At 43.9% G+C, this 24,635-nt stretch overlaps 2 protein-coding genes across 3 annotated transcripts in view; one reads left to right on the forward strand and one right to left on the reverse strand.

The window, feature by feature from the left end:
- The window catches only part of LOC110499974 (prickle-like protein 1), a 64,564-nt gene extending 55,486 nt beyond the window's left edge, over positions 1–9,078 (forward strand). For both annotated transcript variants that reach the window (XM_021577061.2, XM_036959260.1), the window contains exons 5-8: positions 463–666; positions 5,161–5,347; positions 6,434–7,345; positions 7,573–9,078. In XM_021577061.2, coding sequence (XP_021432736.2) covers positions 463–666; positions 5,161–5,347; positions 6,434–7,345; positions 7,573–8,513 — 2,244 coding nt within the window. In that variant the 3' untranslated portion in view covers positions 8,514–9,078. The remainder of the gene's footprint in view (positions 1–462; positions 667–5,160; positions 5,348–6,433; positions 7,346–7,572) is intronic.
- Positions 9,079–11,456: 2,378 nt separating this feature from the next.
- Positions 11,457–24,635, reverse strand: part of LOC110499982 — a 35,056-nt gene continuing 21,877 nt past the window's right edge. The window contains exons 10-11 of the mRNA XM_021577074.2: positions 23,326–23,484; positions 11,457–12,993 (exon numbers count right to left, since the gene is read on the reverse strand). Coding sequence (XP_021432749.2) covers positions 12,802–12,993; positions 23,326–23,484 — 351 coding nt within the window. The 3' untranslated portion in view covers positions 11,457–12,801. The remainder of the gene's footprint in view (positions 12,994–23,325; positions 23,485–24,635) is intronic.

A 24,635-nucleotide genomic window follows, 5' to 3' on the forward strand; every position in this document is an offset into this window, starting at 1 on the left:
ACTGTACTGATGCGGTCCCTCACAGATGGAAGGGAGTTGGTCACGTATCTCAACCCTCCTCCTCTCTCCAGTAGGGAATGGGGACAGCGGGACTTAGTGGCCATATGATACCCTAGTTAGTATCCAGGGCTGAGGCCATGCTGTAGGATTAGATAGGATAGCCACACACTCCAGACTGGAAGTTACATAACTAGGGCATTTGGCCATAATTGTTGACATGTTTTCACTGTGCAGTCAACCACACATTTAACTAGTAATGAAATTCATGTTTTTTAAAAAGTCAGCACTTTAAAAATTACAATATGCCATTTTTACTGGTCATTTCAATGAAATGTATATACCCATTGATTCTTGAAGAATAACTTCCCTAATGAGCTTAATGCAATAATACAGTATAAAATATGTAGTTTTAGAGTGAAACTCTGTTCTTTATGGATGTCCCTTGTGTGGATTTCATCACAGTGTGGGGAGAGCATCAACGGAGGGGAGATGACGGTGTTTGCCTCCAGAGCGGGTCCTGGGCTGGCCTGGCACCCAGCATGCTTTACGTGCTCCACGTGTAGTGAGCTGCTGGTTGACCTCATCTACTTCTACCAGGATGGGAAGATCCACTGTGGCCGACACCACGCAGAGCTGCTCAAGCCACGCTGCTCAGCCTGCGACGAGGTGAGTGTGGAGATGCACTGTGGCCGACGCCAGAGCGGAGTTGAGCAAGATTTCCAACCGTTAATTCCAACCGCTTCGCTAAAAACCATCCTGCGCTCACAGGAACAAAAAACCATCCTGCGCTCACAGGAACAAAAACCATCCTGCTCTCACAGGAACAAAAACCATCCTGCTCTCACAGGAACAAAAACCATCCTGCGCTCACAGGAACAAAAACCATCCTGCGCTCACAGGAACAAAAACCATCCTGCGCTCACAGGAACAAAAAAAAACATCCTGCGCTCACAGGAACAAAAAAACCATCCTGCGCTCACAGGAACAAAAAACATCCTGCTCTCACAGGAACAAAAACCATCCTGCTCTCACAGGAACAAAAACCATCCTGCGCTCACAGGAACAAAAACCATCCTGCGCTCACAGGAACAAAAACCATCCTGCGCTCACAGGAATAAAAACCATCCTGCGCTCACAGGAATTAAAACCATCCTGCGCTCACAGGAATAAAAACCATCCTGCGCTCACAGGAACAAAAACCATCCTGCTCTCACAGGAACAAAAACCATCCTGCGCTCACAGGAACAAAAACCATCCTGCGCTCACAGGAACAAAAACCATCCTGCGCTCACAGGAATAAAAACCATCCTGCGCTCACAGGAATTAAAACCATCCTGCGCTCACAGGAATAAAAACCATCCTGCGCTCACAGGAATAAAAAACATCCTGCGCTCACAGGAATAAAAACCATCCTGCGCTCACAGGAATAAAGAACATCCTGCGCTCAAAGGAATAAAAACCATCCTGCCACTACAAATTCGCTACATTCATTAAAATCAATCATACAGTGGTGGAAAAAGTTCCTAATTGTCATACTTGAGTAACAGTACAGACACCTTAATAATGACTCAAGTACAGTGCCTTGCGAAAGTATTCGGCCCCCTTGAACTTTGCGACCTTTTGCCACATTTCAGGCTTCAAACATAAAGATATAAAACTGTATTTTTTTTGTGAAGAATCAACAACAAGTGGGACACAATCATGAAGTGGAACGACATTTATTGGATACTTTTTTAACAAATCAAAAACTGAAAAATTGGGCGTGCAAAATTATTCAGCCCCTTTACTTTCAGTGCAGCAAACTCTCTCCAGAAGTTCAGTGAGGATCTCTGAATGATCCAATGTTGACCTAAATGACTAATGATGATAAATACAATCCACCTGTGTGTAATCAAGTCTCCGTATAAATGCACCTGCACTGTGATAGTCTCAGAGGTCCGTTAAAAGCGCAGAGAGCATCATGAAGAACAAGGAACACACCAGGCAGGTCCGAGATACTGTTCTGAAGAAGTTTAAAGCCGGATTTGGATACAAAAATATTTCCCAAGCTTTAAACATCCCAATGAGCACTGTGCAAGCGATAATATTGAAATGGAAGGAGTATCAGACCACTGCAAATCTACCAAGACCTGGCCGTCCCTCTAAACTTTCAGCTCATACAAGGAGAAGACTGATCAGAGATACAGCCAAGAGGCCCATGATCACTCTGGATGAACTGCAGAGATCTACAGCTGAGGTGGGAGACTCTGTCCATAGGACAACAATCAGTCGTATATTGCACAAATCTGGCCTTTATGGAAGAGTGGCAAGAATAAAGGCATTTCTTAAAGATATCCAGAAAAAGTGTTGTTTAAAGTTTGCCACAAGCCACCTGGGAGACACACCAAACATGTGGAAGAAGGTGCTCTGGTCAGATGAAACCAAAATTGAACTTTTTGGCAACAATGCAAAACGTTATGTTTGGCGTAAAAGCAACACAGCTCATCACCCTGAACACACCATCCCCACTGTCAAACATGGTGGTGGCAGCATCATGGTTTGGGCCTGCTTTTCTTCAGCAGGGACATGGAAGATGGTTAAAATTGATGGGAAGATGGATGGAGCCAAATACAGGACCATTCTGGAAGAAAACCTGATGGAGTCTGCAAAAGACCTGAGACTGGGACGGAGATTTGTCTTCCAACAAGACAATGATCCAAAACATAAAGCAAAATCTACAATGAAATGGTTCAAAAATAAACATATCCAGGTGTTAGAATGGCCAAGTCAAAGTCCAGACCTGAATCCAATCGAGAATCTGTGGAAAGAACTGAAAACTGCTGTTCACAAATGCTCTCCATCCAACCTCACTGAGCTCGAGCTGTTTTGCAAGGAGGAATGGGAAAAAAATTCAGTCTCTCGATGTGCAAAACTGATAGAGACATACCCCAAGTGACTTACAGCTGTAATCGCAGCAAAAGGTGGCGCTACAAAGTATTAACTTAAGGGGGCTGAATAATTTTGCACGCCCAATTTTTCAGTTTTTGAAATTGTTAAAAAAGTTTGAAATATCCAATAAATGTCGTTCCACTTCATGATTGTGTCCCACTTGTTGTTGATTCTTCACAAAAAAATACAGTTTTATATCTTTATGTTTGAAGCCTGAAATGTGGCAAAAGGTTGCAAAGTTCAAGGGGGCCCAATACTTTCGCAAGGCACTGTATAAGTCACCCATTAAAATACTACTTGAGTAAAAGTCGAAAAGTATTTGGTTTTAAATATACTTAAGTATAAAAAGTAAATGCAATTGCAAAAGTATACTTAACTATCAAAAGTAGAAAGGTAGAAATCATTTCAAATTCCTTATATTAAGCAAACCAGACGGCACCATTTTCATGTTTTGTTTATTTACGTATAGCCAGGGGCACGCTCCAACACTCAGACATAATTTACAAACGAAACGTGTTTACTGAGTTCAGAGGCAGTAGGGACGCCAGATCAGAGGCAGTAGGGATGCCCGGGGATGTTCTCTTGATAAGTGTGAATTAGACCATTTTCCTGTCCTGCTAAGCATTCAAACTGTACTTTTGGGTGTCAGTGAAAATGTATGGAGTAAAAAATACGTTATTTTCTTTAGGAATGTAGTGAAGTAAAAGTAAAAGTTGTCAAAATGATAAATAGTACAGATACCCCCCCCCCAAAAAACATGTAGTTCTTTAAAAGCATGTTTTTTTTTACTTAAGTACTTTACATCACTGCAACTTAACCAACATCCATCTATTTTTGTGACCTACCATTTGTTTTCGGAACCAAAACATATGGATTTATATCAACATGGAAAAGTTCATGTAAGAAGCTCACATTTCAAATAAGCTACATGTTTATTTTTTTAAACCTTTATTTAACTAGGCAAGTCAGTTTAGAACAAATTCTTATTTACAATGACGGCCTACACTGGTCAACGCAGGGACAATTGTGCGCCGCCCTATGGGACTCAATCACAGCCTTGATATTAAACAGCATATAAACACTAAATAGGTCAGGAGCCAGACAGGGAGCCTAAGAAGGAACGGAAATGAATTATTTAGGCTACATTATATCAATTATTTCAAGGCTATAGCCTACAAAGAAATACATTCTGAAGCATTTGCGAGCGACACTAGGCTGGTAGGGACATAAAGAGCTCAGCATTTAAACATTTCGTTCTATTAAATTATTATAGTCTATAAATTGCGCATGTAGGCTGCGATTTACTTACAAATTACAAAATACAAATTAAACGAAAAATGCCTTATTAGGCTCAGCCTCCAGTGCCTTTGAATTCATTTTTAGAAACACAAGTTTGTCCAGAGTCTGTGGCTTCAGGCTCATGCTATTGTGCCTAGAGAGCCGGGCAGCAGTGGAGAATATCCTCTCCAGACTTGCAGAGTCACTGGGGATGCTAAACACGCTTCGGCAAAATAACCCAATCAAAACAGAAAGCTTCTTGAAAGTTGGAATATACCAGGCCTATTGGGACAAAATTTATGATGGCCTATTATATAGATAAAAGTTCCGTTCCATTTTTGTTCTGTTAAGAGATCCGATTTTTAGTTTATAATTACTTTGCTAAAATGACACACTTAGTTATCGATCCACCTCATTCCTTTCTTTTGGCATGTGCACATAGTAAGTACACCATCATGCTTTTGGGAATATGTGTATTTTCAGATTACACTATGATTCTTTAGTTGTAGACACTGCATCACTGTTCTTCCTCTCTTGCTCTTGGTCCTCCTCTTTGAAAGTCACCTTGATGTTGCATCTGTGTGTTTTATCAGTTTCTTTATGAAAATATATAGTGAACTCCATGACAGTAGCTAAAGCAAGGGGCTATAGCAGCACACAAGGAGACTAGAAGTGCATGCTGGGGCGGGCTGGCCTGAGCTCGAGTGGGCACTACTGGATCGAAATTGGAGCGGGCGAGAAAGCCGATGCTCCAGCCGTCGGGAATCTCGCTCCACAGTCCAGTCAAATTGGGCACACTCCGCTCACATACTGTGGCCGACACATAAAACCACGCTGAGTCAGATTCAAACTCACCAACACAGGCATATGTTCTCTGGAGGCAACAGCAATAATCACTAGACCAACCCAAGTCACACACTTGTCATCTAACTGTGTTAATGTTTCCAACTTCAGGTCATCTTTTCTGACGAGTGTACGGAGGCGGAGGGGCGTCACTGGCACATGAAGCACTTCTCCTGTTTTGAATGTGAGACGGTGCTGGGGGGTCAACGTTATATCATGAAGGATGGTCGGCCATATTGCTGCGGCTGCTTTGAGTCTCTCTATGCCGAGTACTGCAAGGCCTGCGGGGAACACATTGGTAAGCCCTGACGATACGCATACAGACCACTGCTTTGTGAAAAAAATGGCAGAAACTAAAATAAACACACATAGGTTATGTCTAACAGTTTACTATCAATGGTTTTTAGGCAGCGAGTGTGTTAGCAGGGCTCTATACAGTGACATTCCATTACATTTTACACACATACGTACCTAAATATTCTGCTGTGCAATCTGGATTTTTTAAATTTAGGAGCACCAGTACACATTGCTTTAATACCTTAAATATTTGTTTATTGATCTAAATGTCTTTGCGTGTGCCTACATCTCTCTCACCTTAGGCACACGTGCTCCTTGTAAAAGGTCAGCATAGCCCTGGTTAGTAATCCAATGCAGAATATCAAAACAAAATGTATCATGTCAATATTTTCAGCCAGTATGAACATGTTACATGACACATACCTATGAGGAATTTGACAATGAGTCAGGGAATCACACTACAAAAGTGTTTCACAAAACACAAATATTTCAAATCAAAATCAAATCAAATTTATTTATATAGCCCTTCGTACATCAGCTGATATCTCAAAGTGCTGTACAGAAACCCAGCCTAAAACCCCAAACAGCAAGCAATGCAGGTGTAGAAGCACGGTGGCTAGGAAAAACTCCCTAGAAAGGCCAAAACCTAGGAAGAAACCTAGAGAGGAACCAGGCTATGTGGGGTGGCCAGTCCTCTTCTGGCTGTGCCGGGTGGAGATTATAACAAAACATGGTCAAGATGTTCAAATGTTCATAAATGACCAACATGGTCGAATAATAATAAGGCAGAATAGTTGAAAAGTTGAAACTGGAGCAGCAGCACAGCCAGGTGGACTGGGGACAGCAAGGAGTCATCATGTCAGGTAGTCCTGGGGCATGGTCCTAGGGCTCAGGTCCTCCGAGAGAGAGAAAGAGAGAAGGAGAGAATTAGAGAACGCACACTTAGATTCACACAGGACACCAAATAGGACAGGAGAAGTACTCCAGATATAACAAACTGACCCTAGCCCCCCGACACATAAACTACTGCAGCATAAATACTGGAGGCTGAGACACATCTGTGCTAAGTCTTTCTCCATTCCCGTAGGTGTGGACCACGCCCAGATGACGTACGACGGTCTCCACTGGCACGCCACCAAGGGTTGTTTCTGCTGTGCCCAGTGTAAGAGCTCTCTGCTGGGCTGTCCCTTCCTGCCCAAGCAGGGCCGGATCTACTGCTCCAAGGCCTGCAGTCTGGGAGAGGACGTCCACGCCTCAGACTCCTCCGACTCCGCCTTCCAGTCGACGCGCTCCCGCGAGTCCCGCCGCAGCGTCCGCATGGGCAAGAGCAGCCGCTCAGCCGACCAGTGCCGCCAGTCGCTCCTCTTCTCGCCCTCTGTCAACTACAAGTTCCCCGGGTTTACTGGTAACCCAGACACCGATACGCTCACCAACAAGCTGGCCCACCTGGGTTTAACCAATGAGGAGTGCTTCTGGAGGGGGAGGGAGGACACCGAGGGCCCCGATGACCGGGGCGAGGAGGAGTGGGCCGAGCACGAGGACTACATGACCCAGCTGCTGCTCAAGTTCGGGGAGCACGGAGTCTTCCAGCAAGGTGAGGTGGTCGACTCCAGACCTCCAACCGATCTGTGGATGACCGAGGCTGAGGTCAAGATGAAACAGTGTGAGCCTCAGGGCTCTAGGGCTGAGAATGGAGGAGGATGTGGAGGAGGGTCAGGCAGCCAGAGCCTGGCCAGTAAGAAGTACCAGACAGATATGTACTGGGCCCAGTCCCAGGACGGGCTGGGGGATTCGGCCTACGGGAGCCACCCTGGCCCGGCCAGCAGTAGGAAGCTCCAGGAGCTGGAGCACGGCACTGGGAGCATCGGAGGTACCAGCTTCCAGAGGGAGGAGAAGCAGTGGTATGACAACTCTCTGGAGTGCATCACAGACAAGGTGAAACGGACAGATCAGAGTGTCAGGGACTCCATGGACTCACTGGCACTGTCCAACATCACGGGTAAGACATGTTACGTCTCTATTAAAATAGCCTTTTAGTCCAGTACTAGGCTTGATTTGTCCCGGAATCCGGCCCTGAGAAATGACCAGGTCTTGATCCGATTTGCATCCTAATGTTCAATGTTCTGTGATGGCAGAATGTTCTTTGAAACTGCACTGTGGTGAAAAGACAACTTGTACAAATACATGTCATTATCTCTGTCTCTCTCTCTCCCGCTCTTCTCCCAGGTGCCTCTGTAGATGGCGACAGTAAAGAGAGACCTCTGGTCTACTCCTTACAGAGCTTCCAGGAACTCGAGGCTGAGAGAGACTGTGAGAACACAAGCAACATGGGAACTCTCAACTCCTCCATGTTACACCGCAGTGCCACTTCCCTGAAGAGCCTTACGTCTGAGCTGGAGCAGGAGGAGAACGTACCAGAGGAAGAGAAGGCCCCTCTTCCCTCTCCCCCCAAGCATCCTCATGTCCCGGCGTTGAGACGGACTCGATCCCAGTCTCGACCCCAACAGGTGAAGTTCTCCCCAGACGTCGTGGACAACAGTCGCTATGGTGATCTGCAGGTGCGCCAGCCTCCGATGAGCGAGCGGACGCGGCGGCGAGCATACCATTTCGAGGAGCAGGACCAGGGGATTGGTGACTCGGGCTCCGGCCGCTATCACAACCACCACCACAGGAGACGCCGCAGCCGCAAATCACGCTCCGACAACGCTCTCCACCTGGTGCCCAAGGAGAGGGCCAATCGCATATACTTCAGAGAGGACCACAGAGGTCATGGGGGACACGGCTTCAGCTCAAAGAGGCCCCAGCAGCTGGCCTTCCTGCCCAACCAGCAGGGGTATGGCCAGACCCAGCATCCCCACCGCCATCCCCACCAAGCCACCTCAGACTTCAGACTCCAGCAAGGCCCAGCCATGGAGAGGTTCTTGGGGTTGTGTGGGGACAGGGACCAGGATGACTGGTGCTCCACCTGCTCCTCTTCTTCCTCTGAGTCTGAGGAGGAAGGCTTCTTCCTGGGCCAGCCCATCCCCCAGACACACAGACACTACTATGATGGCCTGCCCAGCCCCAGCCACGTGGCAGGCCTGCCCTCCCCGCCTTACGGAGCAGTCCCACGGACTATGTCCAAAAAGAAGAAGGGGCACAAGGGGAAGAACTGTATCATTTCATAAGACTTTTAAATGATACTCTGTCTGCAACCCCTTTCTGAATCTCGTTGTTGTTGCCACTATTGTGAATACAGAAATGGCCCGCTTGTTAAAACTGTCTTGCCAACTGGATGTAATACAAAAAAAAACAGAGTTGCATAAACACATTTCAAAACTGTCATCATAATTGTATTAGAAAAAAATGTATGCAAATAACTCTGAACAAATGTATTTATAGAAACACCATTTAGTGAGTAGCGGAAATGACTATTTAACAGTGCAGATATGAATGTATATATTGTAAAGTGTAATTGTTTTTATAACCCTGAGTCAAATGTTTTTGTAGTGGAAGGCATTGAAAGATAAAACTGATAGCAGTTATCAAAGAACCTTCTCTTTTCTTAACCAGGGTTTGAAAAATGAAATATATGATATGCTGCCAGCAAAGGTATTCAGAGTGCAGAGTTTGACCCTGGGCCTGGTTTCCCAAAAGCTATTTCCTGGTTGCTAAAATTCAAATAGTTCCCCTAATTTCAGTTTGTGTGACAAGACAAGCAAGTATAGTACCATTTGGGGGGGGGGGGGGGACAGGTAGCCTAGTGGTTAGAGTGGGGGGGCGGCAGGTAGCCTAGTGGTTAGAGTGGAGGGGCGGCAGGTAGCCCAGTGGTTAGAGTGGAGGGGCGGCAGGTAGCCTAGTGGTTAGAGTGGAGGGGCGGCAGGTAGCCTAGTGGTTAGAGTGTTGGGCCAGTAACCAAAAGGTTGCTGGATCAAAACCCTGAGCTGACAAGGTAAAAATCTGTCGTTCTGCCCCCTGAATAAGTCAGTCAACCCACTGTTCCCCAGTAGGCCGTCATTGTAAATAAGAATTTGTTCTTAACTGACTTGCCTACTTAAATAAAGGATAAATAAAAAAACATCTAAACTGCTGTGAAATATATTTTCCATAACCCAAAATTTGTTTTTCTTCATTTTTCAGCTGTACTAAACAAAGACTGCAAAAACTAAACTTAAGATGGGAGGCATAGAAATAGCTCACATAGAACAGATCTACAACCTCTTAGACTTGCTTTCAATGAGAATGACAGATCTATAACTCACATCTCTGTGAATTTGGTCGGGTCACCCAAAATAAGTGACATATTCCAGCTTTAAGGCCCAGTTCTCCGTTAGAACCTTTGTTAAATCTCCAAGCTCTTTCTCAAAACCATCTTTAACGTTGCACTTGAAAACGCTCTTAAGCTAACATGCTGACCACACCGCTCGCTTCGCAAAATACAATTTAAACATACATGTTGTTCGATCATTGAATCTGCATTGCCAAGCGCTAAAATAGAAGTCAGTTCTAATGCAAGTTCTGCCTCTCATCTCCTCATTGGTTTATAGAAGCATATGCCCACGTGCCAACTCCTCATTTGTTGTTATACCCACGTGGGTGATTGAAAGATGAACCGAGGTCGGTCGGGCGTGGTAATACACCTTTTTATGAAAGTTAGTTGCCAATCGCCATATAAAGTCCAAAGAAGAAAAATCCTGGAAGGAGATGACTAAAAACGATTTGGTTGACCGTGTGGATTAATTAACTAACCAAAATGTTTATATCCCAGGACAAATTAGCTAGCAACAGCAAGCTAGCTATCTAAATTGCCATAAATGTTCATGCTTTTCAACCGGTCCACAAATGTATATAGTTGGTTCAGAGTTTGTTTTGATATTTCAACCTGCGTGTCGTGATCGCGTTTGGTGTGTTGTGGACAAAATAATTGTTCGCACAAAGGCATGCGCGAGCCCGGTTTGGGGATGGCGAGCGCGGTTTTGGGTACGGTGTTACGCCTACTTCAGACCACTTGTAGAACAGCTAAGTGCATCAACTGCTTTTTTGCCCTCCCGCGTCATCACTTTATACACAGAAGATAAACATAAACCATTTGATTCTATCAGTCTCCCTGTGACCACCGATAACATCAGATCAACGTTGACTACAAATACAATGTTGCCTAAGGTCTTAGCAATTGATACAATCGACACATAAAAACATTAAAGTAAAATCCAGGATGACTGCATTAAAATATAAACAGTAGGCTATAGGCATTTTTCAATCATATTTAAATACATTTCATGTTCGGTCAATTGAGTTCCTTTTCGCTACTTGTAGGCTACAGTCAAATATGCCTCAATATATTTAATGATGTCAAATCAAATGTGTAGCCTAACATGGTGTGCCAAATCGGTGATTTAACGCATTTCTATTGGGTAAGCATTAGAATAAACAACAACATTTGCAGCCACAGGTGGTAATCACGCTCTAGGAGCTGATCCGTCGTAAGTATTGTGAAATAATGCTAATGTTAAGGTAAGATTTTAATATAGAGAGCTGATCCGAGAGCAGCGTTCCTTTCTTTCGATCCCATCAGTATCAACACATACTCCCAACGATGCACTAAGTGACCGTTCTCTCTGCGTGGCGTTTTGGGAAACGCATGCTACATCTTCAACCGTTGTAGGAAAGGTGCATCGTTAAAAAACCTAAGTTCCATCGCTTTCAGGAAACCGGGCCTAAGATATTTCTACATGTGCTTTTTAATGCAGTTAGAGTCCTATCACATGTACTATATAGGGCCTGGTCATAAAGCCCTGACAGGGCTATCACATGTACTATATAGGGCCTGGTCATAAAGCCCTGACAGGGCTATCACATGTACTATATAGGGCCTGGTCATAAAGCCCTGACAGGGCTATCACATGTACTATATAGGGCCTGGTTGGGTTGAATATTTTATTCATGGGTCATATTGTATTGTAAACGGATCAGTCATCTGTATAAATGTAAGAACTGGAATATAAAGACGAAGATTGATGCTAATAATATTTGTAATAAAAAATATATTATAAACATAATGAGAATGTGATTTTATTCCGCTGGTACAGAACTAGCACTGTATAAAGAAGGATTATAGTGTGGAGCACCAGTTGTTACATCACTTTTATTACCAAATAGAAAATAAGATGTAAATACACAAAAATATGCAAAGTCTGTATGATCAGGTTGTTTAGTACTTGGTCAGAAAGCCAGTGGTAGTGGATGACAGAGTAAAGAAATGACAGCTGGACATCTAGAGTAACGACGGCAGAATTCTCTTTTCAAGTCTGAAATCTAGAACAGCATTGAAACAAGCCAATCAAATTAGAACGCTTCGTTTTTTTCTTCATATTTTCTTCTATGACCTCCCCAAAGCAGTGGTGACCAACTGGTCGATCTCTAAGGCATTTCTTGTCAATCTCAAACATTTATGTAAAAAAATATATATATATCTTGCGTTTGTATAATTGTTTTGTCTTACACTGTTGCCGGTAGGTGCACTTGATTCAGCTGCCCTGCACGCCGGGTAGGCGAAGTGTTTCAATTTTGAACCATTTCATTTGTCTGAAGATACAAACTCTGCCTTCCCGGCGGGCCTGCAGAGCAAATGAAGTGCACTACAGGCCTACCGCTGGCCAATCGGATGGCTCAGATGACCGTGTCTGCAGTAACGTAGCAGGCGTGAAGGAAAGCTACAGACACTGTGAGATTTCAAAACCATTAGGAGAGAGAGACTGAGAATGATGCGAGTCCAGATCCGCCATCAGCTGGATGACAGTGTCGTTTTTGGTCAGTGTCAGCGGAGGAAAGGGAGAGTACAGGGATGTTGAGAGGCCGACTGCTGAGCCTGACCATCAGATACAGGCCCCATCAGCCCAGTAAAATTATTTATTATTTAAATATGCTCACTTAGCTTCGACTCACAAGTAATACAACAACTGATCTATATTACTGTGTGATCATATAGCTTACCTCAAATTTTGAAATATATATTTTTTAAATGATCCGAACAACAATGCGTTGGCAGGGAAATTAAAGCGAAGCCAATATGCAGTGATAATGTATTGGGCCTATAGCTTACTGTACAAACCTCATTGCTACAGAACTGTTTTTAATTGGTTAATGTAGCACAGGCTTAGGTTATTCAAGTCATATTTAGAAAACATCTGAGTGGTAGATATGGACTTGCATTTCGACTCAGAAAAGGTTGGTGAAAATAAAACACTTATTCTAAATTAAGCATGTTTTCAATAAAATCAAGTAACTTTTTTTTTGTGACCAATTATTTTTAGGTTAAAATGTTACTTGAATGTGAATGTTTCCCTCTTATTGACACAGTATTGAGAGAATATCACACAGGGTTGCACACAGGGTCACAATGTCTATACCACTGGCCAAACTCCACCTCTGGTCCATCAATCCTGGCATGTAGTAAGGGGATTTGTGGTCCCCCCCTCATGTTGATGGTTGGGGCTTTATGACCTGGTCCAGCTCTATGATGAAGTGTCGGAGGTCGTCAAGGCAACGCTCCCTGATCTCAATCAGGTTGTCCTTCAGAGGGTTCTGAAGCATCTTCTCCAGACTGGGCTCCTTGATAACCAGCATCTTTACCACCGTGCCAAATGTCTCGCAGTCCTGCTTGTACCGCTGCACACACGCACAGAGACACACACACACACACACACACAAATCCCTACATTAGAAATGTAGCCTATACAAACCATAGTCTGCTGTTCTAAAACACCTCACAGTCCAACATTAGCAATGTATACAAACCCTCCAGTGTGCACTGTACTGAAACATAGTAGAAAAACATCCTAATAGGGACATTGATTAACCACCATAGAATCAATAACATGAAGTACAAAGACAGTCATTGACTGCATAACAAACGCAACACCAAATGTATATATATATTTTTTTAAATGTAACCTTTATTTAACTAGGCAAGTCAGTCACATGAACCAGGAATAAAGCACATTCAGAAGCAGGAGAAGCTGGCGTCACATTCAATGAAATTGTACAATGTGCACTGACACCTTCGCTTCAAAGTGTTCTTTAATAGCTGTAACACAAGTAGAGAACACTCAGGTTCAGACCTACTCCTCGTTCCAACACTTTACTGTGAACTTAATGAACCCACATTTTCTGGCAAGTAGGTGTATTCAACGAAACAGGTGTGTCCAACCTTCCATTGGAACATAATGGAGCGAAGGTGTTGTATTAGCAGACTGTTAGCGGTTCAGTTCCTCCACATGGTAACTAACAGACTCATGTCCAGCAGGCAGCTCTGGTTTTACAGCCTGCCACACTAGAAAGGGCTGATAACCTCTCTATTAAGCCAGGGCTAGAGTCCCAACCAGATGCTAGCCCACTGGGCAGTAGGTCTGTATCACCTGGGGGGGGGGGGGGGGGGGGGGGGGGGGGGGCGGGGGGGGAGTGAGCGTTGTGTGTGTTTGATCCCTTCTGGAGGACAGCACTCTAGCTAGATCTGGAACGAGTGGTTTTCACACCAAATTGCCTTTTGAAGTGCCCTCACAAAGAGAGGGAGCAGTCTGGGACATGGGTTCAGCTCTAGAGATCAGCTCCAAGCCTCCTCTGAAGTTCCCTAATAAGTGCCCCATGAAGTTCCCTATAAAAGTGTCCTATGAAGGAGGGCACAAGGGCATAGAGAGCAGTCTGGGACAAGGGTTCAGCTAATATAATCCTGCCAGGCCCCCTATGCTCGCCCCACCCTAGTGGGACTTCAGAGCCAAACAAAATCCCTCCATGAAAGTTGACTGGAGCCCGCTGGCGGTGGCAGTCTAAGCTTTACTGTTGCTTTTAATACAAATTAAACCTTCAGCCCACACTGTGTGAGCTTTTAAAACCAATGAAACCTTCAGCCCACACTGTGTGAGCTTTGAATGACGTTGTCGTTGGCGATTGACTCCCTGAAAGAATTACAATAACTAAAACACTGGCTTAATGCAACATTACTTCTAAGTCACTAAAGAAGTTACTGTATGTGTGGTAGTCCCTCCCCAATTTTTTTTCTTTATTATTGGCAACTGTTCTTTCCAGTGGTAAAATATGCAGGAATAATAGACTATAATGGCTTTGTCAGACAGTCTCATTCTCTGCGTCAATTTCCCAAAACAGCAAGAGAGTCCTTTGACCTATTTCTCTCCAGTAGTGATCTAATTAAGTCCCAGGAAGCTTCGTTAAGAGGTAGGACTGTGTCATGTCATGTTCCATTTTGGAAATCTGGGCTGTAGTAGTCTTTTCTACTTTAGAATAGTTTAAGTAAAGAAAATGCTTAATTTTTAAAAATGTTATCTTCTGACTGTGCAGGACAAAATATATCAAGTGAGTTGAAAGCCATAAAGAAGAGTTGTAGAGTGCAGAGAGGTCTAAGGACAGCTGCCTGTCAGATAATCTGGGTTGAGGAGGAAGTGGGTTTGACCCTAGTATAAATCAGGCCCTGTTGCAGGACACCTTCGGCTACGTGACCGTCCACTATGAGCAAAGGGCATGTGTACATGTACGTGTGTTCAAGCCAAACCAGCCAATAGAGCTTTACATAGATAACCTCCTAAAGCCCGTATTTATTTCAGGCTGTGATGGAAGTCTGCTTGACCTTGCAGGTACGGTACAAATAAAGGAGAGGATGTGATGTTTATGGTGTTCCTGTGTCTCACAGGTTCAGAACAGAAACTCTTAACACTACAACCTGCTAAACTATGGTCACTAGCACAGGGCTGAGGGCTCTTAAGATGAGGGAGGACCATTATTGTTTTATGAGCGTGGCCTTATTTCTATTACAGCATATTGGATGACTGTCATTCATGTTCCTTTCACCCAGCTCAATGAAAACATTGATCGTTTTAGGCTACTTACTAGATGATACTCAAATTATACCTATACCCATCATGAGGTTGCTACAACCTAGTCAATTAATGAAAGTTTACAACGTAGGTGCACAGGTCAAGAGACACTTGAGTAATCAAGGTGACAGACATTGACACATTCAATATCGCCTTGCACAATCTTGCCTTCATCTAGCTGATCTAGGGTGTAATCATTAGTCCAACAGTTGCAAACAAGAGTTTCGATTTGACAAATTTAGGTATGTTCATCCCAGTTTCGTTCTGCTTGCTTCCGTTTAAGAAATGCTTTTCAACAAAAATCAGCGGAATAAATACACCCCTGATCACACGCAAACATAGTTCACTTTCATAGCAGCTCCTCGCATCTACATGCTCTCCTCCTCTCACCTTTTCCCTTCGCTTGTGGACTTCAGTGCACAACACATCCGTGACCCGACGGAAAAATCTAACCGCTACACACAGCCTACATCGTCACCATGTTAGCTAACATCAAGTCAACAACATAGCTACTAGAACTACCACGTTAGTAAACCAGCTACAATCATGCAGTACAGTGTACAGTTTGCAACCAGTTTATCAGTTACACCGGCGGGCCCCCCCGGTTGCAATAAATGTATCAAACCAAATGCTAACATTGACTTGGAAGTGTTTGAGTGTTGGATAGCCATAATCAGCTAGGTAACAAAGCATCCCTCTTTGTTCGAGCCGAGTGTTTGAGTAGGCTAAACTAACTAGCTGCATTCGCAGCTAGTTAGTTTAGTCAATGTACCCAGAAGTCAATGTACCCAGAGGAGGACGGACACTAGCTGTCCTCCGGCTACACTATCGTGCGACCCTACAGAGTGCTGCTGAGGCTACTGTAGACCTTCATTGCAAAACTGTGTTTTAATCAATTATTTTGTGACGTGAATATATTTAGTAATGTTTTATCTAAAAAGGTTCAGTAAGGCCAAACTCAATTGATCAAATATTTGTTTTATTTTATTCTTTCTTGTATGTCTTAAGGGGTCCTAAAATGTTATAGCTAAATGATCGTTAGTATGACCATCTTAAAACAATTCCATATGTTAGCTTAGTAGAACAGGACAGAAGTTAGTAGTAGGTTCTTAACACTACAACATCTAAACCATGGCCACTAGCACAGGGCTGAGGGCTCAATGGCCAAACAATAGGAGAGACTTCAGTTGGGTGGGTCATGTCAAGTCATGGAGGACCACAGTACCTTCAAAGGTCAGTGGAATAATAGTATGTCTAACCTGAAACAATGAGGATGAAAATAGACCAAGACGCATGGGAAAGTTCACCCTATTATATCAAATAAAACAAATATACACAAGGCGTATCCTAAGCACATATTCTAAGGTTTTGCTCATTAACTCAGTAGTCTAAACTGATCTTGTAGACTAGGACGTATATGGTATCAGTGATGCCACATTCAACTGGGAATTCCTACATAAGACCTGTCACACCTGATACCACCTGAGGTATTTGAAGGGTCAACTGGGGCAAGCAAGGTAGGGACGGTTTAGTGAAATTATACACACTACAGCATACTCTCCTGAAAGAGACTAAATGAGGAGTCTCTTCTCTGCTGTATATAGCTGCTAATTAAGAGTAAATTCAAATAAGTGCAGTTTGTGCCTCCAGCCTCCAAACGTCTCAAGGTCTCCCACATTCTCTCTCCCCATTTTCCAGTCCATCCCATCGTTTTAGCTCTCTCACTCAGTCTCTCCATTGCCCTGAAAATACCCTCTCAGCTCAGCTAGCTGCAGCATGCCGAGGCAGTTAACACAGCCAGTTATCTGCTCATTCCCGCATCCCTAACCCACATTGTGCAGGCCTGCAGGCTGCTTTCCGAACTGGAGCAGAACTGCAATGACCTGCAGAGGTGTGTTGCTGATGTAGATAAGATTAATGAACACATACAAGGGTTAGATTCTAGAAGGTCAATTCTACAAGATTCAAGAGTAAATCGGCCCTCAAATTGAAAACGTTTACCCAAGAAAGGTATTAACCAAAGTGCTGCAGTATAGAGCCAAAACAACAACAAAATGGTCACTGTCCAAATATTTCTTGGGCTCACTGTAAGTTGTCTTATTTGTAAAACTAATCAAACACATGCTCAAGACAAAGTACAACAAAACAAACTAATACTGTAAAAATGTCAGAAATATAACCGACAGAAATATCCTGAATGTGGGAGATGTTAGCCTTCGGGACTGATGCTTCAGAGGCTCGGCACACTTTATGCAAACGGATGACTCAGGGCGCATGCAGTATATGAATATCGTTTTGTCACAAAATGGGAGGCTCTTTGTAGTGCATAGTCCTGTCGTTGTTGCTTTCGACAAGAGTTTTGTTCTGCTCAAACATTGTGACAGAGCAAACAATTCATTGCCCAGCGGTAGGGCTCTATATTTTACCACCCTGTGGCAACAATGGAAGCAGGAAAATGGTCTTTTCTCCTTGTTCTCTTCTGGCACAAAGTTTTTGTTTCACAAAATAATTTTGTCGTGGTTCCCAATCAACTTCAAAAATCACAACTTCAAGATCGCTCCAGCTTGGTTTAGCTTGGCATTAGACTGCTGCATCAAATAAGCAGACTATTTTGCATTGATAACCAAATACAGATCTTTGTGACTGTTCAAACAATAAACCAAACAAAATTGCAGGCTTAGAATTCCCCCCAAAATTGTATTATTAAAAAAATATATATATAACTACGTGATTCTGGGCTATTTTGAAAAGGTAAAAACCATGTGCTTTTTTCTCTGAGGAAAAATAACATTCTATTTTTAGCTGATATGGAAGTGAATACATTCAAGCAGTACATTAAACTTAGATCATTTTGTAGGTTTCACAGACAAGTAAAATGATATTTGCCAGAGCATATTATTTAATTATAAATCAGATTATTTCACATGGAGCTGTGTGAAGCTAAAAGGCTAGCTAGCTTGCAAGTTATGTTTAGCCAGCTCGCTGGCAAGAGAAGAGAACGTGATTCTTCTTTGCTTTCACCACAAATGTGAGAGAACCTCTGCTATCGTCCCCTTGTGAATGATGCTATTTGGGATTCTAGCAATGCATGGACCAGTGAGGTATCATGTGACCAAAAGGTGCATGCTGCTTTAAAAACACGGACTCTGCCCAGGCTCACTCCCACACATAACATGACGTATGTGATCTCAGGATCAGCCTTTAATGTCTGTAGGCTGTGTAGCCCATCATGTCACCCGTAGCCACCGGTTCACATAATGGCAGTGTTGGACTAACACCAACCACAGGGAAGTGTGGCCAACTTCACGTGGCCAACTTCCTCTTTAAACAACTTTCGTCTCCTGGTCAGTTTCAGTTTCTACTTTATTCTGAAACAGTTTGATCAAATAGGGAAACAATGAATACAGGCTGAATTTAGGATAGGTTTGATCACTACACCGTGCTACAAGAGTAACTTGTTAATTTACCTTCAGAGAGGGTAAGCTTATTTGTGAAGGAGAGAACATTGTTCCAGGTTTGAAGATGCATAAAGAAACAAGTAACATGAACGTGACAAAAGGAATGTTGGCACATCTCACAGTACCCACCAGCTAGGTACGGGAGCTCTCGAGCGGCTAGATGTTCTTTACCATTCGGCCATTAGATGTGCCACCAATGCTCCTTATAGGACAACATCACTGCACCCTATAGTCCTCTGTAAACTGGTCATCTCTGTATACCCGTCGCAAGACTCTGTATTGGTGGATGCTGGTTTATAAAACCCTCTTAGGCCTCACTCCCCCCCTATCTGAGATATGTACTGCAGCCGTAATCCTCCACATACAACAGCCTTGCTATGTTGTTGTCTTTTGGTCTCTATGTAGTGTTGTGGTCTCTCTCGTCATGAAGTGCGTTTTGTTGTATGTTTTGAATCCCAGCCCCCGTCCCCGCAGGAGGCCTTTTGGCAGGCTGTCATTGTAAATAAGAATTTGTTCTTAACTGACTTGCCTGTTTAAATAGAGGTTCAATAAATCAAATAAAAACTGTTAACACCAGTCTGATTATGTTTGCCATCTTTCAAAAGAGAAGATCTTTCCCTAAGGTTTTTCCCCAAACTACAGTGTGTGTTGACACTGATTACATTTTCCCTTCATTAGGTTCCTATATACAATCTTCTAATCTACATGCTTTGAAGCTTTAAAAAACTATGCGTGAGAATGTAAAAAAAAAATAAGGCCTTGTGATGAACAATTAACTCAAAATGAATGATTTCCCTTGACAATACTGCAGCTTCAAAAAAACGTTCTTAATTCTGTATGTGTGTGAGGAAGAGCGTCATGGCGCATTAACAACAATACAGAGTATTTAGGGAGTAGCGTTTCCTCAAACTTTACTCTGAACACAGAACAGAAGCGGTCTCTTGTTACTTCACAAAACAGGAAGTTTTAACATGCACGTGTGTGTGTGTCTCTTTCCTCCCTACCTCCCAGCGGTGGGAGCCAGGGGCCGATCTCCAGACCTGATACTGGAGGTAGGGCCACACAGGATGGGCTGAGGGCTTCAGAGTGGGGAAGTAAGGAGGTGAAGGGGGACATTTGGAGCAGACGTGGAGGTCTGGATTATAGGGGTACGTGTGTTTGCTTGCTTGTGTGTCTGTATGCATGCATGTGCAGTGCCTTCGGAAAGTATTCAGACCCCTTGACTTGTTCCACATTTTGTTACGTTACAGCCTTATTCTAAAATGGATTTTAACAAATCTAAACTCCTCAGCAATTTACACACAATAAATAAACTATTTATTTAAGTATTCAGACCCTTTGCTATGAGACTCAAAATTGAGCTCAGGTGCATCCTTTTTCCATTGATCATCCTTGAGATGTTTCTCCAACTTGATTGGAGTCCACCTGTGGCCAATTCAATAGATTGAACATGATTTGGAAAGGCACACACCTGTCTATATGAGTACCCACAGTTGACAGTGCATGTCAGAGCAAAAACCAAGCCATGAGGTCGAAGAAAAACTGTCCGAGACAGGATTGTATCGAGGCACAGATCTGGGGAAGGGTACCAAAATAATTATGCAGCATTGAAGGTCCCCAAGAACACAGTGGCCACCATCATTCTTAAATGGAAGGAGTTAGAAACCACCAAGACTCTTCCTTGAGCAATCGGGGAGAAGGGCCTTGGTCAGGAAGGTGACCAAGAACCTGATGGTGCCTCTGACAGAGCTCTAGAGTTCCTCTGTGGAGATGGGAGAACCTTCCCGAAGGACAACCATTATTGCAGCACTCCACTTATCAGGCCATTATGGTAGAATGGCCAGACGGAAGCCACTCCTCGGTAAAAGGCACATGACAGCCCGCTTGGAGTTTGCCATAAGGCATCTAAAAACTCTCAGAGCATGAGAAACAATATTCTCTGGTCTGATGAAACCAAGATTGAACTCTTTGGCCTGAAAGCCAAGCGTCACGTCTGGAGGAAACCTGGCACCACCCCTATGGTGAAGCATGGTGGTGGCAGCATCATGCTGTGGGGATGTTTTTCAGCGGCAGGGACTGTGAGACTGGTCACACAGCCAAGAAAACATAGGAGTGGCTTCGGGAAAAGTCTAATTGTCATTGAGTGGCCCAGCCAGAGCCTGGACTTGAACCGCATTGAACATCTCTAGAAAGACTTGAAAATAGCTGTGCAGCATTGCTCCCCATCCAACCTGACAGAGCTTGAGAGGAACTGCAGAGAAGAATGGGAGAAAGCTTGTAGCTTCATACCCAAGAAGACTCGAGGCTGTAATCGCTGCCAAAGGTGCTTCAACAAAGTACTGAGTAAAGGGTTTGACTACTTATGTAAATCTATGAGTTTTTTTTATGTCAAAATGTCTAAAAAACAGTTTTTGCTTTGTTATTATGGGGTATTGTGTGTTGATTGATGAGGGGGAAAAACGATTTAATCAATTTTAGAATACGGCTGTGACGTAACAAAATGTGAAAAAAGTCAAGGGGCTTGAATACTTTCTGAAGGCACTATGCACGTAAGTGTAACGGATACAGATTTGGGGGTTTTGTCTGTAGAGGCAGAGAGGAAGGCGGGCAGAGAGGCAGGCGGGCAGAGAGGCAGGCGGGCAGAGAGGCAGGCGGGCAGAGAGGCAGGCGGGCAGAAAGGCAGGCGGGCAGAGGTCCTGAGTTAATAAGGGAAGTGTAGTAATGAGTGGATGTAAAGTGGAGTAATGAGTGGATGTAATGACTGGAGGGCCTGATACACAGAGGACATTATTAAAACAGCCACGTAATCAGCCTGGGCTGACTGCAGACCGGACTGGAGCAGCATAAAGGGAATAGGCCTCCATTTGGGACGAGGCCTCCATCTCAGGGACTAATAGGGGAGAAATGTATATGTTTAGGTTACAGTGATAGAAATTATGAATGGAGGGACTCTTCAGAAAATAACTGCCAGCCATTTTGGTTTCGATATTCAAATTCAGCTGAATAGTTTCTCTGATACTTCATCTAGTTTCTCTAACCCAAAATGTAATAGTAAAAAACGGTTGAAAATATGTAAACTAAATCTTATAAGTGTAGTACCATCAATTAAATATAGGCTTATGAGATCAAGGATTGTCAACTGCTAGGTTGTTATCTGACTGATTTGATTGTATTTTTTAAATTCTGCTAATGTAACACAGGAGCATTTCAAGAGGAAGTTACTGGATCTTAGCATAAATAAATGTCTCGGTTTTCTCATTTGCTTTCCTAGCCCGTAATCCACATATTACGTAAATAAGGCTAAAGCAGTAAAGTAGGGTACTATAAGAACATCGACCCGACTGGCCCCACTGAGTACACAAATCATACGGAGTCTATTTCTAGTCCTCATCCCTCACTGCAAATGTGCTCATTCAACAGCCACCTCTGAAGCTCAGGACAGGATACAGGGATGAGTGCTCGTGGCTCAGGGGTGGTAAGAGGCGGCCTCTTCCATCCATGTGGAGGTAAATAAACAGCTATGGACTGAAGCAATCACACTAAATCAGTGTAGGTCTGAATCTCATGCCAACTCCAACCTAAGTCAATCTCATGCCAACTCCAACCTAAGTCAAAGCACCAGCCACGACCCTATCCCCAGCCCCGTCTGCCCCAATCTATCCCCAGCCTCAGCTCCAGTCACATCTCTATCCCCAGCCTTAGCCCTGTACTCCAGCCACATCCCCAGCCTCACCCATCCCTGTTTCTGTTAGGTCTGGTGAGTTTGGCTTGGTGTTCCACACTGCAACAGATGTTACAAACCAGTGCCTCTAACCACAACTGCTGCTGTGACCTGGTTGAGAAAGGACAGGGTAAGCGTTTGTGTGTTATCTCTGCGTAAGAGTATGTGCGTGTGTGTGTTCACATAATACTAAAAGAAGTACCCACACCGTGGGTGGCCTGCCTGAACACTGCAGGGCCATTCCTGCCCTGGTTTAACAGGAACAGATAAGTGGTAGTGTAATGCAGTGTGTCTGTGTATAGAGGGAGGCCTGGGCAGGCACACTGAGAAGTCCTTTCTGCCAACTCATCCTCCTTCTCTCTTTGTCCCTCTCGCACTCAAATGAAAACGACATGTTCCTGAGACACCATATACATGCAATAGGGTTTCAGAGAGCCATTAATCCAAATGGAGGAAAGGATTAGGACTAGAGATAGCGACACTACCACACAGCTAGAAGAGTATTAGCTAGCAGAGTAGCAGAGTATTAGCTGGCAGAGTATTAGCTAGCAGAGTAGCAGAGTATTAGCTAGCAGAGTATTAGCTAGCAGAGTATTAGCTAGCAGAGTAGCAGAGTATTAGCTAGCAGAGTAGCAGAGTATTAGCTAGCAGAGTAGCAGATTATTAGCTAGCAGAGTAGCAGATTATTAGCTAGCAGATTATTAGCTAGCAGATTATTAGCTAGCAGAATAGCAGAGTATCAACTAGCAGAGTATCAGCTAGCAGAGTATCAGCTAGCAGAGTATCAACTAGCAGAGTAGCAGAGTATTAGCTAGCAGAGTAGAAGAGTATTAGCTAGCAGAGTAGCAGATTATTAGCTAGCAGAGTAGCAGATTATTAGCTAGCAGAGTAGCAGATTATTAGCTGGGAGTCATTAGATAGTGGGACCTCTTACCTTCTCGATTTCCAGCGCTTTAGCTGCGATGGCTTGAGAGCGCCGTGTCTTAAAGTTGTCCTGCGTCTGCTCCGTATCCTCCGTGGCCGAGACAGTCTCCTTGGCCGACACCGTCTCCTTCGGCCCCGCTAGCAGGGCTGGCGTGGGGACACTCTCCTCCTGGGAGGGCAAATGTTAAAGGGTTAGTTAGAGTACCAGGCAGGACACCGCAGGCTTAACAGATTCTGGTTTTAAATTCAAAGCATCACTGATTAGTCAACATGGTTGTTGCTGTAGTTTTCATGTTGTTCAGCGCAACAAAACACCATTATGCATTCAGCATCTCAACAGTAATCTAGAACGTTAAGACCTTTACAACTTTGATCAAAGACTGTCGACAGCCAAAGATGAAGGCCCAAGCCTACAGATGTCAACCAATCATCATATTGCATCATTTAGTGTCAAAAGGAAAAAGAGAAACAAAACAATTTGAGCGAAAGGAAGCCTTTTGTTACCATTGAAAACCAACAACTTGTGAAACACCCATTACTTTCAGTTTACAGGACCCAGAAAGCTTTCATCCATGGCAAGGAAATGGGTCATGCATGGTGAACAGTCTATAGTGACCTGGGTCAGACTACAAGGAAGAGACAGGCCATATAATGTACATCAACTGTCCCTCTGTGATGTGACTTTTAGAATAACCTACACAGGGATCTGGAACATATCCCATCGTCCATGACAAGGCAATGTTAATGAATTGTGTTTCCAAAGAAAGGTACTAAAACATGTTGGAAAAGACAGATGACAAAATTATTGTCTATAAGGTAACGAACGGCCTGTAACTACGTATTGTCTGTAAGGTAATGGCCTGTAACTACGTATTGTCTATAAGGTAACTGCCCCCATTGAGACCAGCGTAAAAGAGGGGTGGGGGGGGGGGGGGGGGGGGGTCACACACAATGCAAATAGTCCGGGTAACCATTGGTTACCTGTTCAGGAGTCTTATGGCTTGGGGGTAAAGCTGTTGAGAAGCCTTTTTGTCCTAGACTTGGCACTCCGGTACCGCTTGCCATGCGGTAGTAGAGAGAACAATCTATGACTGGGGTCTTTGACAATTTTTAGGGCCTTCCTCTGACACCGCGTGGTGTAGGCAGCATTGCCCCAGTGATGTACTGGGCCGTACTCACTACCCTCTGGAGTGCCTTGCGGTCGGAGGCCGAGCAATTGCCGTACCAGGTAGTGTTGCAACCGGTCAGGATGCTCTCGATGTTGCAGCTGTAGAACCTTTTGAGGATCTCAGGATCCATGCCAAATCTTTTTAGTTTCCT

This window comes from Oncorhynchus mykiss, chromosome 2, assembly GCF_013265735.2.
Source record: "Oncorhynchus mykiss isolate Arlee chromosome 2, USDA_OmykA_1.1, whole genome shotgun sequence".
NCBI classification, from domain to species: domain Eukaryota; kingdom Metazoa; phylum Chordata; class Actinopteri; order Salmoniformes; family Salmonidae; genus Oncorhynchus; species Oncorhynchus mykiss.